Genomic DNA, 13,590 nt, shown 5'->3' on the forward strand with positions numbered 1-13,590 from the left:
TTCTTGTAAGGAAAGGTCACAAAGTACTAAGAGAACCTACAATAAATACTTTGCAAATTAAATTGGAGAATGTTTTCAGATAAAATAAAAGCCAAGTCCTGTGACAGTATGGATTTTGTTTTACAAAGGTCAAAATCATCGCATAAAGATTTTTTTTTTTTTTTTTTTGCTACAAAGAGAACATCCAGAGTTATTTCTGTCTTTTTCTAAGGATCCACAGCATAAGAAAATGAGGAAAACATCATTATGCACTTCCAGAATTTAGCCTTCCAGAGAGAATCTGTGTGGTGTCCCAGAGGGCTTCGCTCTGTCACAGAGCACAGTATTGAAAACTGTCCCTAAGTCCTTAACTGCACAATACTGAGATGCCCTTCTGGATGTTTTTGCTACGGTTGTATTATTTTTCTTTGGAAACCTCAGCACCAAAGGAGAAGGACATGGCAGCCCACTCCAGTGTTCTTGCCTGGGGAATCCCATGAACAGCGGGCTACGGTCCATGGGGTCTCAAAGAGTCCGACATGGCTGAGCACGCACGCGCACACACACCACTCAGTCTAGAGGTTCTAACTCCCTTTCATTGACGTTGGGAAAGACAAGAAAGGATTCCGGAAGCCCTTCCTAGGGCAGGTATCCAAGGATGTAGGTGAGTTGATGGGAAGTCAGGGCTGCTTCTCCTGAGAGATGGCTTCCCAGTGGCAAGGATGACAGGAAAAAAGAGGAACAAGTAGGGGCAACTGACCTTGCCCAGCCAAGGAAGGGAACAGAAACCACAGGAGCCCTTATCCATCATTAGCAAGGGGCTTACAGGTCCTCAAAAGTCCCTCTCATTCTTCTCAAAATCTTTTGAGCTTCACGGCCACAGGATTGCAGGACCGATAACCCGAAAGATTCCTCACCCTGGCCATCCTTGGAGCAGGCGGTCCTTCCACAGGAAGTCATAGATTGAGAAGGTACCGTAGGATGCCAGTGCTTGTCCCCGCTGTAAAATTCCATTTTGCAAGGATAGTCCCAGTGTCCTTTGCTGTAGGTCAGGGGCAGGAGAGGCATCACTGCAGCGCACCATGGTCCGCAGGCTTAGGAAGCTGCCTCAGACACTGGAAGGCACAGAACTTTAGGGAAGAAACCGGAAATGCAGAAGCCAAAGGTGGTTTCACCCAAGTCCCGTGTGGGTCCAGGGTGGGTCCCAGGGATGGCCAAGTTGCATTTATTTTCTTCCCCTGCCTTACTTCTCCTTTTCCTCTGAAGAACTGATTCAGAGAAAACGAAAATGGGGGGAAGAGGAAAATTTTTCTTTAAATAAATCGATGCATGTGCTTACCACTTATTCAGTTGAGCACATCTCCAGTAGTACATACAATTCATAACCCTTCCTGGAGGTAGGTATATTCACCCTCATTTTCCAGATGGGAATCCTGAGGCACAGAGAGGTACAGTGACTTACTGAGATCACACAGCTAACTAATATCTGCATCAAGCTTGTTGTCCACGTCTCTCCAATATTTCATTCTTTTGTTTTTTGGATGTGGACCGTTTCTAAAGTATCTATTGAATTTGTTGAAATATTGCTTCTGTTGTTTATGTTTTGGATTTTTTTGGCCCTGAGCCGTGTGGGATCTTAACTCCCTGACCAGGGATCGAACCCATACCCCCTGCACTAGGGGGCAAAGTCCTAACCACTGGACTACCAGGGAAGTCCCATCTCCGATATTTCTAAAGCTCCCTTTTGAGTATGCCATGCTGCCTCCATACCTGATCTGCAACCAGGCTCCACCACCAAACCCCATGTGAAACAGAAAAGCCAAGCATGTGATGGGCTGGGCGGTGGGCTCCTACCAACCCCCTCTGACTAAGGCAGGGGGCTTCCTTGGGTGTCCCCATCCTGCGCCCGGGGGTGTGGCTGTGTTTGCATTTTTCTGCCTCTCTCGTGTGTGTTGCCGTGGCTCCCAGGTGTAGCGGGCGTGCCTGTTCCCAGACCAGACACCATCTCTCTCTCTCTCTCCCGTAGGCACCGTGCTGTTGTGCCAGGCAAACCAGGAGGGATCTTCTATGTACAGTGCCCCCAGTTCACTTGTATATACTTCCGCAAGTAAGCCCATCCGCGTGGCTCTTTTTGTTTTGTGATATAAATCTGAGTCTGATCACCTTCCCTCCCATGTAAGTTCTCTCCCCCTCCCTCTGCACCACCCTCCCTTGTGGCTTTCTGCGAGGTGAAGCTGATCCTCACAAGCATGTCTTCGTTTTTCCCTGTTGCCTTAGCATCTACCCCCTCTGCTCATTACCCCCGAATCCTTGCCCCAGCCATTCTTTGTTAGACCCTTGTCAGGACGGGGACCAATGGATGGGACGCAGGGCTTTGGGTTGGGGGTAGGGGGGTGGGAGGGAGGGCATAGCTGGTTGCCCGCCTTCTATCACAGCTTTGCAAATGTAAATGAAAATAACTGACATCAGATATGCAGGCCATCCAAGTGGCGCCCTAGCCTCGCAACAGGTGCTTGGTTGTTGCTTGTGGTACGGTGTTCTCATGGTGGGAAATATCACTGGCCTGTGGCCGGAGACTTGTTTGCAAAGCTGTGTTATTCTTTGTGATTCCATTGAACAGGATGAAATGAGAGGAACATGTGGTTCTCCCCCATTTAACTGGGGAGGGGGGGTGGTGGAGGGAATAATAGTTTCAAAGCACTTTAACAGATATGATTATAGCCACGAATTCCTAGAAGGAGGAGACCAAAAAATAAATGTGGAAGAAGAGGTCACAGTGCTGGCAAGGAAAGACCAAGGATTCCTCTGCCGGGGATGGGTCCTCTAGGGAGGAGATGTGCCCCACTCCCACCCCAATTCTCAGAGCAGGTTGAGGAATTCAGGGTCTCGCTGAGTCCACTGTGGTTCTCCAGCTGGCTGGCCCCTCCTCACAGTCCCTTGGCACAGCCAGGAAAGACCTTCCCATCTCTTTCATACAATGTGTCTACACCCGATGGAATCTCCGTAACTTCCCGATGGGTCCCCACCGGGATAGATGGTCAAGAGTGAGTCTGGGGGCCGGAGGGGAGGTGGGTTGCTTCTGAGATCAGCTAGAGGAAGGGACGGGTGGGGGTCAGGGGCAACAGCTCTGGGTAATTAGAAGGATGAGAGACTGAGGGGAATCTTTACCAGGTACCAAGGTCAAGCATCTCAGTTCCCAAAGGCTGAGACAAACCAAATTCTTTGCTGTCAGGGCAAAGGTTAGAAACAGTCCCCAGGAAGTCAAACCCAAGGGTCCCTGAAGGCATCGGGGCGTAGGGGCACCCCAGTTGTTTCTCCCAAGCAGAGTGTAATCTTCAGCAGAAGCTTTGACACTCCTTAAATGGAAGGTATTTTTCTGTGTTCCCTGAGAAGCCCAGATCTAACCATATTGGCAAGAAATGGTTCTTCCTGAATTTATGAATATTGTCCCATTGCCAGTGTAATGCATGTATCTCCTAGAACTAGAAAGCCACTGCACATTTTCACAGGCTCAACCTTGTTTAACCCTCAGAGTCTGCACCAGGTAGGTATTACCCTGTTTGCTTTTCAGCTGAGGAGGTGGAGGGCAATGAGAAGTGGAGTGATTTGCCCAGGATCACACAGCCAGGATATCACACAGCCAGGATATGGTAGACGCGTTTTTTTGATCTTGGGGAGATTTTTCAACCATTGTCTGTTTTTCTGGCTCCATTTGATGCTAAATCTTATCATCTTCCCATGGAACCTATTTCTCCTTCTGTATAAATTTTATTTTCAGTAAGAAAGAGGGTGACCCAAAACTTACCATAAGATACGGTATATTATTTGTGGTTTTCTCTAACATTGTTGTCCTATAGAACTGTCTAAAATGAAGTGTTCTATATCTGCATGATTCAGTACATGGTGCGGGTGGGACCAAGGCATGGAATTTTAAATTTCATTAAATTTTAATTAATGTTACTCTAGCCCCATGGGTTGACAGCTACCATTTTGGGTAATGTGGCTCTCTATGTAATATGCATATTTCAGTTTCCTTTATAGAAATGAAAATCAAACAAGCAAACAAATTAACTCCAAGAAAGGTCTAGTTTGAATTGGTATAGCTAAGTGACTTGAGGAAACTGTGTGTCATTAATGTCAAACATGAAAATATGTAACAAATTCTCCAAATTAATAAATAGGTAGCAAAGATGATTTAGACATAAATTCATCTAAATCGGAGATCAGCAAACCACACCCTCAAAGTCAAATCCAACCCCCATCCTGTTTTTGTAATACTGGTAAACCAAGAATGACTTATTAGATTTTTCAAAGGACTAAAAAAATAAGCAAAAGCAAAAAATAATATATGATAGACTTAAAAACAAAAGATAGCTCAGTTGTGTCCGACTCTCTGCAACGCTATGGACTGTAACCTGCCAGGCTCCTCTGTCCATGGGATTTTCCAGGCAAGAATACTGGAGTGGGTTGCCATGCCCTCCTCCAGGGGTTATTCCTGACCCAGGGATCAACCCCCATCTCTTATGTCTCCTGCACTGGCAGGAGGATTCTTTACCACTAGTACCACCTGGGGAGCCCATATGATGATAGACATAGGTGTCCCACAAAAGCCTAAAATAGTGACCGCCTAGCTCTTTACAAAAAAGTGTGCTGATCTCTCATTTAAATGGTCAGTTTTATTATTGAAAATACAAAATGGAAATATCATGTCACTGGTTATAATGAGACTTCTTTTCCCCTGGAGTTTCAAAGTAAAAAATTTATAATAATTATAGAAACTGCATCATGTGTGTCCAAGACCCTTCATTTTTAAATTGCACGATCCGTCATATTACCTACACATTTTTCATCCTATTATCTTCACTTATTATCATGTCATATGCCCTTTATGAAAATATGTTAATGGCCTCATAATAATCTATTGTTTAATGATATTATATTTTAATGTATCCACCCACTGCATTGTTGGGTACTTATGTTGATAGCAATTTTTCAAAAATATTAAAGAAAATAAATGTCCTTGCATATACCTAGTATATAATCATTTTAAAGAAAACAATTAATAAATAGCTAATCCTACTGCATGCAGGCTCAGTCGCTCCATCATATCTGATTCTTTGTGACCCCAGGGACTGTAGCCCGCCAGACTCCTCCATCCATGGGATTCTCCTGGCAAGAATACTGGAAAAGGTTGTCATTTCCTCCTCCAGCAGATCTTCCTCACCACGGATCAAACCCAGGTCTCCTGCATTGACAGGTGGATTCTTTACCACTGAGCCACATGGGAAGTCCAGCTAATCCTACTACCCTCTAACAAAGCCAAACAAAAACTAGTTTCTTGCCTTAAGCATCTTCACTTGTCAATTCCTTCAGCGAAGGTATTCAGATCAACAAGCTCAATTGTTTGTTTGTTTGTTTCGGTTGGTACTTTGTAAGGACAGCCAACCCTGAGACCCCCCTCCTTTTCCACTTGAGTTCCAAGTTTCCATCTTGAGGCAGTGGCTCTGAGTATATAAAGACATTCCATCCCTCCCTAAGACATGTTGCTGAGGTTTTTCTTTCTGTTCTAGTTCTCAGAATCAACAGTGCCTTGGAGCTGGACTGTTTGCAGTTAACTGATTTTTTGAATCATTCATTTATATATTCTTTTCAAGATCAAGGTGTCCATTCTAGTTACAAAGTCACACCCTATTTTCTATAAATAATTCAGCCAGAAACTAAGAGTTCATTCTGACAGATACACACACAGTCTGGGGACCCAAGCACCATCATCTAAGATTCTTTTCCTGACTCCAGGTCTGACATCCGCAGGGCTGAGAGTCAGGGGCCTCGTCTTGGAGGTCTGAACAGTGTGGCCTTTCTTTCTCTAAGAATCCAGCCTTCTTCCCCCAAAGCTGAGGCTCCCTTAGGTCTCAGCAATTTTTTTTTAGGCCACACCAGTGTTTCAACTTGAAAATGCATGTGTTTCTCATTTTTATCGAACAATTGTGCTTCTAAAGCAAGGTGTGTGTAAACCGCACTTTTATCAATGGGATGCTGTGTGTTTATGGACTTCCAGGATTACACCCAAGTTTGTACTTTTTTCTATGGATCTTTAGCTGGCCTTGGATGTTTTAGGCTTAAATTGTCCTTCTGCCTAGCCACATAGCTAATCATCTGTAAATAACACCCTTAAATGCAGTAGGAGAGATGGTTTTTTAAAGGAACCCTGTTGAATTAGTCTGTAATGAAAACAATTCTACCGAAGTTATCTGTTTTTTATGATGCATTTATGCATAATGGGTTTCCCTCCCCACCCTCCTCCTCATAATATGTCCCAGGACATTGAAAGCATTTAGAGAACAATTTTCACTCGGGGCTCAATATCCACACAATCCAATCCCACATTTTCTTCCATCGCACTCCCACTGAGTCCAGCACTTCCTCCTTTTCCCCAAACTTGATCCTCCTCGTGTGAAACCCACTTCAAGCTGTGTCCCAGAATGTCATGCTTCCTTTTTCATGTGCTAATAAACCACTTCCATCCATAGTGTATCAGACTTAAGTGACGTCTGAGCAAAAGTCTGGAGAATTAGATAAGATCACCTTGGACCAAATGGACAACATTTAATATCAGTATTTTTGTCTTAAAATATTAACCTTTCTTACTCACAAATCAGAAAGAAACTCATGGACTTAGAGAACGAACTTACAGTTGCTGGAGAGGAAAGGATAGTTAGGGAGTTTGGGATGGACATAAACACACTGCTATTTTTAAAATGGATAATCAACAAGGACCTATGTAGCACAGAGAATTCTGCTCAGTGTTAAGTGGCAGATGGGAGGGGAATGTAAGGGAGAATGAATACATTCATATGTGTGGCCAAGTCCCTTCGCTGTCCTCCTGAAACTATCACAACTTTGTCCATCGGCTATACCCTAATATAAAATAAAAAGTTAAAAAAATTAACTTTCAATCAACTAAGTTTAATTACATAAAATTATTTTAGTGACTTTCAAATAACCAATTAGTTCATTAACATCATGCTTTGCTTTGTGTAACAAACAATGCAACCCCTCAACAGAGAGGTTTGGGGAAAGTGGGGGCAGGGCTGAGGGCCTGATCTGTGCCCCACTCTTCCTAGGGCCAGGGGTCTGGGGGCTCCTTCTGTTTGGGGAAGGGCGCTAAGTATATTATTATCCTCACTGCATATGGTGGTTGCTTACATCAAAAACAGCTTTAGGCTGAGAGGTCATTGGTGTTTATCAAATAATCCAAAGTCACGGTCAATATAGGGCTTCCTTGGTGGATTTTCAGACAGAATGGAATCTGCCTGCAATGTGGGCAACTCAAGTTCCATTCCTGATTCCCTGGAAGATTCCCTGGAGGAGGAAATGGCAACCCACTCCAGTATTCTTGCCTGGGAAATCCCATGAACAGGAGAGTCTGGTGGGCTATAGTCCATGTGGTCCCAAAGAGTTGGACACAACTGAGTGACTTTCACTCACTTGCATTCCTAATGGTAAATATAGATAAATTATATTTGAGTAGATGTATTAAATATTAATGAAATCAAATATACTGACAGCCAAGTACTTCTCTGTTAAATAGTTATACACTTGAGAAAATTGGAGATAATTCATATATACAAATCTGATCCAAGAAAATGCCTGAATCTAAAATCATGGTAATGTTCAACTATTTACAAACCCTCTGCGTAAATCAAGCACCAACATCTGTGAGTGGTAAATTCCTCCCCCTTCTAAAGTTCTTCAAGTAAATTATTCAACAGTTGTTGTCGTTCAGCCGCAAAGTCATGTGCTACTATTTGCGACCCCACAGACTGCAGCTCAACAGTTCCTGGGAGCTCTTAAATTTATTTACTTTTGATTTAGTGTACCTTCAGGCATCCTTAATCCTAACCTGAAGAAAGAAAAAAAGATGGCTTAAGGCAGAAATAGCAAGGTAAAAATTCTGTCACCTTTCTTCCAAATTAAGACATTACTTCCATTTTTCTCAGTTGAAATATCAAGGTAAATCATTAGTTCCGTGAATGGGACTAATGGAACATCCACTCCCAGTATGGATTAGCAAAGTCAGCTCTTATGGATTCCTATTTCCACATGGGGTAGATGTGTGCAGAAGCAGGTCAATGTCACCTGCTTTGTCTTTCTGGTTTCATAAATAGATTTTAAATTACAAAAGTAGCGTGTATTCACTGTAATGAGGGAAGCAGGCAAACACACACAAACACACTTATCTGTATGGAATGACACAGTAATATCCCCCCAATATGTCTGCAAACACATGCCTTTCAAGTAATCTGTAATCTGACCCTCTGGTAAGTTATCTTTCCACATTTTCTCCATAACAATGCAAAGAAGGACATACACCAGTGAGAACAAAGTATTGGAGTTTCAGCTTCAGTATCAGTCCTTCCAATGAATATTCAGGACTGATTTCCTTACGATGGACTGGTTGGATCTCCTTGCAGTCCAAGGGACTCTCAAGAGTCTTCTCCATCACCACAGTTCAAAAGCATCAATTCTTCGGCACTCAGCTTTCTTTATAGTCCAACACTCACATCCATACATGACCACTGGAAAAACCATAGCTTTGACTAGACAGACCTTTGGCAAAGTAATGTCTCTGCTTTTTAATATGCTATCAAGGTTGGTCATAACTTTCCTTCCAAGGAGTAAGCGTCTTTTAATTTCATGGCTGCAGTCACCATCTGCAGTGATTTTGGAGCCCAAGAAAATAAAGTCAGCCACTGTTTCCACTGTTTCCCCATTTATTTCCCATGAAGTGATGGGACTGGATGCCATGATCTTAGTTTTCTGAATGTTGAGCTTTAAGCCAACTTTTTCACTCTCCTCTTTCACTTTCATCAAGAGGCTCTTTAGTTCTTCTTCACTTTCTGCCATAAGGGTGGTGTTATCTGCATATCTGAGCTTATTGGTGTTTCTCCCAGAAGTCTTGATTCCAGCTTGTGCTTCATCCAGTCCAGCATTTCTCATGATGTACTCTGCATATAAGTTAAATAAGCAGGGTGACAATATAAGCCTTGATGTACTCCTTTCCCTATTTGGAACCAGTCTATTGTTCCATGTCCATTTCTAACTGTTGCTTCCTGACCTGCCTACAGATTTCTCAAGAGGCTGGTCAGGTGGTCTCGTATTCCCATCTCTTTTGAATTTTCCACAGTGTATTGTCATCCACACAGTCAAAGGCTTTGACATAGTCAATAAAGCAGAAATAAATGTTTTTCTGGAACTCTCTTGCTTTTTCGATGATCCAGAAGATGTTGGCAATTTGATCTCTGGTTCCTCTGCCTTCTCTAAAACCAGCTTGAACATCTGGAAGTTCATGTTGCACATATTATTGGAACCTGGCTTGGGGACTTTTGAGCATCACTTTACTAGCGTGTGAGACGAGTGCAATTGTGCGGTAGTTTGAGCATTCTTTGGCATTGCCTTTCTCTGGGAAATAAAGGAAGGAAGTCAGCACCATTCATATTATATCCACATTACACATGTTGATTACATTTTGTGTCATTTAGTATCACATTTGGGCTTCCCCCATGGCCCAAGTGGTGAAGAATCCACTTGTAATACAGGAGACCTGGGTTCAGTCCCTGGGTCGGGAAGATCCCTTGGAGGAGGAAATGGCAACCCATTCCAGTATTCTTGCCGGGATAATCCCATGATGGGAGGAACCTGGCAGGCTACTGTCTATGGGGTCGCAAAAAGTCGGACACAACTGAGCACAGACTCACACACAGTAACACATTTTCACTATCTCCCATTAAGCATTTTTGATAGTTTCATGCTGTTCCATTATGTCAGTGGTCCAGAGTTCATGCAGTCATCTCTGTCCAAAAACTTAAAAGCTACGTCTTTTCTAGCCTCTCTGAAGGGTGCAGCACTTATCGTTACATATACTCTGATATACCCATCCGTGTTCCAAATCCACATGGAGATTCCCAAATACAATTGTCAGCTTCATCCCGCATTCTTGCCAGCACCTGCATCGTTTGCTCTTTTCTATAATTTTGCAAACCAGGTGGGTGAAAAATAGCATCGAGTTTCCTCTAGTTGCCTCTGCCTTTCTTTTAGTGAGGAACATCATCTTTCACATACTTAATTGTCATTTGGGTGTTACCTCTTGTGGATTTCCAATGCACATCTGCTCGTTTCTCTGCCAAGTTTCCCTCATTTTATTTCACATTGAGTGGTAATTGTTATTTATTTATTTGGTATATGGGATCTTAGGTCGCCCAGTCAGGGATTGAACCCACAGACCCTGCATTGGAAGCACAGAGACCTAACCACTGGACTACCAGGGAGGCCTAAGAAGTAATTATTTGTGAGGTACATTACCTATGAATAATGTAAATGTTACAAACGAAGTAATTATTTGTGAGGTACATTACCTATGAATAATGTAAATGTTGCAAACTTAATTCCTATGTTGGCCAGTTGATTCTGTTTGCATTCCACTCTACATTTTTAGTTCTGTAGGTCAATGAATTTGTCCTTTCTTTTGTCACCAGCTTACACATCATGTTAGATGACTAGAGCCCCAACTTTGGGCCCACTGCATCACACATCAAACTCCCACTGACTATCTGTTTTACATATGGCAGTGTGAATGTTTCAATGCTATTCTCTCAAATCATCCCGACCTCTCTTTCCCTCACTGTGTCCAAAAGTTTGTTCTTTATATCTGTGTCTCCTTTGCTGCCCTGCTACTAGGATTGTGAGTACCATCTTTCTAGATTCCATATTTTGATATGAAATATCCATATGCATTGATATGCAATATTTATCTTTCTCTTTCTGCCTTACTTCACTCTGTATAATAGGCTCTGTGTTCACCCACCTCATCAGAACTGACTCAAATGTGTCCTTTTTATAGCTGAGTAATATTCCATTTGTGTTCCTGTACCACAACTTCCTTATCCATTCATCTGTCGATGGACATCAAGGTTGCTTCCATGACTGGCTATTCTAAATAGTGCTAAAATGAACATTGGGGTAGATGTGTCTTTTTCAATTATGGTTTCCTCAGGGTATATGCCCAGTAGTGGGATTGATGGGTCATATGGTAGTTTTATTCCTGGTTTTTTAAGGAATCTGCGTACTGAAATTTTCATCCCTGGCAACAGGAAAAAAAAAAATTATATCCTAGGTAAATGCTCAAGGACGTAGATGTTATCAAAATGCAAAGGCATCTCCTCCTTGATTAACTTTTATGAAACTCAAGGGCAAGTGGTAGTGGCAAAGTTTTAATTGATGTATTGATTGCAGATTTTATGGCAGTAGTTGTGTGGAATTCATAAAGCAATGGTTTAAGTGGCAGAAACAAACATAAATCAGGCCTGCCCTGTTCTACTTTCATGTAATTGATAAAATTTCCATTGCTTTCTGTAATTAAAGTAACAGCCTAAATTAATTGATGGCTTCCTCATTCTTCTGCCCAACATAGAAAATGTCAGTAGGTAGAATTCAGTTAATAGAAGGTGCCCGAACAGGTCATTGTACAACTGATAACATTGGTTTAAAGAACCATGCCCTTCTTTCTCTCTCTTTTCAGTAACTCACACCTTCCTGGTGACCTCTGAGAGGCTTTTTCTAATGATTTCTGGAGGAATCACTTAAAAGAATAATAATCAGTACTGGGGCGAGGCCAGTGAATTTTGTCTTTGGACAAAATTTAAAGAAGCACCAAGAAATTCAGTCATCAAGGACTTCCCTAGTGGGTCGAGTGTTTAAGACTCCTTGCTCCCAATGCAGAAGTCCTGGGTTCTCTCCCTGGTCAGGGAACTAGATCCCACAAAGTTAAAGAAAGTGAAGTCGCTCAGTTGTGTCCGACTCTTTGCGACCCCATGGACTGTAGCCTACCAGGCTTCTCTGTCCATGAGATTTTCCAGGCAAGAGTACTGGAGTGAGTTGCCATTTCCTTCTCCAAGTGATCTTCCTGACCCAGGGATCGAACCCAAGTCTCCTGCATTGCAGGCAGATGCTTTACCCTCTGAGCCACCAGGGAAGCAGATCCCACATGCCATAACTAAAATTTCACATGCTGCAATTGAGACCTAGTGCAGCCAAATTAATAAACATTAAAAGCAAAACAAAACTCAATCATCAAGATAAATACCATTTTAAAGCAATAGTTTTTTTTTAAAAAAGGAAATGAGTGGAAAAAGATCCAAGATCAGCAAAATATCAAAATTTTCCATAAAAACAAGATGAATATTATTCAGTTTTCTTTCCATGTAGGATCCAATATGGCACAGCCAAGCACTTCTTTATTTAAATTTTGAGTCTGTTTATCACAAATTGATTAATAATCATTTAATTTTTTTAAAAAATTGCATGAAAATATGATCGATCCTAATTACTGAGGTTTTGGGGACTGTGTCCCCATTACATTTTTAAGCCCAAGGTGAGTCCTAGTTCCAGCCCTGAAATAAAAGATAATAATGATAATGATAATAGTCAATAGTTTTTGAGTGCTTACTATATGTTAGACATTCTACTGTGCTAAGTCACTTCAGTCATGTCTGATTCTTTGGCACCCTATGGACTGTAGTCTGCTAGGCTCCTCTGTCCATGGGATTCTCCAGGCAAGAATACTGGATTGGGTTTCCATGCCCTCCTCCAGAGGACCTTCCCAACCCAGGGATTGAATCTACGTCTCTTACATCTCCTGTATTGGCATGTGGATTCTTTACCACTAATGCCACCTAAGCCCTTCATATGAACGTTCTCACTTAATACAGGACATCTATGCCGTAAGTGTGATTATTATGCCCCCTTCTCACATGAGAAAATTTAGGCTTCAAGAGATTGAAGAACTTGGCTGTGGTCATTCAGCTGGATCAAGGATGAACCAGTCTGACTGAATCCTGAGTTTTCCATCTTTCCCACTCTAAACTTACACACCAGAGATTCCTTGTTCTGTTCCTGGAAAAGTCTGAGCAGAGAGACATCAGATGGACCTTCTAGACAGCTCTCCATCTTCAGCATTCAAGCTCTGAGGTTGGGCTCTCTCCTTTCCATCCCAAGATCCCTGGAGAGTCCTTTTTTCTCTGTCTGATCTCTGACAAAACTATTCTTTGAAAAGTCAGATAGTCAATATTTCCATCCTCATGGCTTATCTAGTCTCCATTGTAACTACTCAGTTTGGTCCTCATAGTTTGAGAGTAGCCACAGATGATACATAAATGGATGGGTGTGACTAGGCTTCCCATAACAGTTTATTTACAGAAACAGTCTTTGTGCCAGATGGCCCAGAGGGCCACAGTTTATCATATCCTTCATCAGGCCATCATTCTCCTCTGATATGTCAGGACCCAGGGCAGCTGGCTACTGAGGCGGTGGTAAAAGGAGACTTCCTTCTGAAGTGAACTCTTGTGTCTCTTTTGCCTTTTGTACCAATGATCACATTTTAAAACAAATAATGTTAGGTAGGCACAGAAAGAGAATCCCCTTCTCCTGATCCATAGTAAAATAAGATCCGTATATACATTCAGTCTAGATACAATGCATTGACTTAGTTTTGCCCTCACAATAAACAATAAAGGAATACATCTGGATTTGGAGCCCCGCTTTTGGAGCTTTGAC

The 13,590-nt window shown here is 42.3% G+C and overlaps 1 protein-coding gene across 7 annotated transcripts in view; it reads left to right on the forward strand.

The window, feature by feature from the left end:
• The window catches only part of RBFOX1 (RNA binding fox-1 homolog 1), a 404,111-nt gene that overhangs the window by 307,591 nt on the left and 82,930 nt on the right, over positions 1 to 13,590 (forward strand). For all 7 annotated transcript variants that reach the window (XM_065924298.1, XM_065924297.1, XM_065924302.1 and 4 more), the window contains exon 8: positions 2,006 to 2,086. In XM_065924298.1, coding sequence (XP_065780370.1) covers positions 2,006 to 2,086 — 81 coding nt within the window. The remainder of the gene's footprint in view (positions 1 to 2,005; positions 2,087 to 13,590) is intronic.

The sequence above is a fragment of the Muntiacus reevesi genome, chromosome 2 (genome assembly GCF_963930625.1).
Source record: "Muntiacus reevesi chromosome 2, mMunRee1.1, whole genome shotgun sequence".
NCBI lineage: Eukaryota > Metazoa > Chordata > Mammalia > Artiodactyla > Cervidae > Muntiacus > Muntiacus reevesi.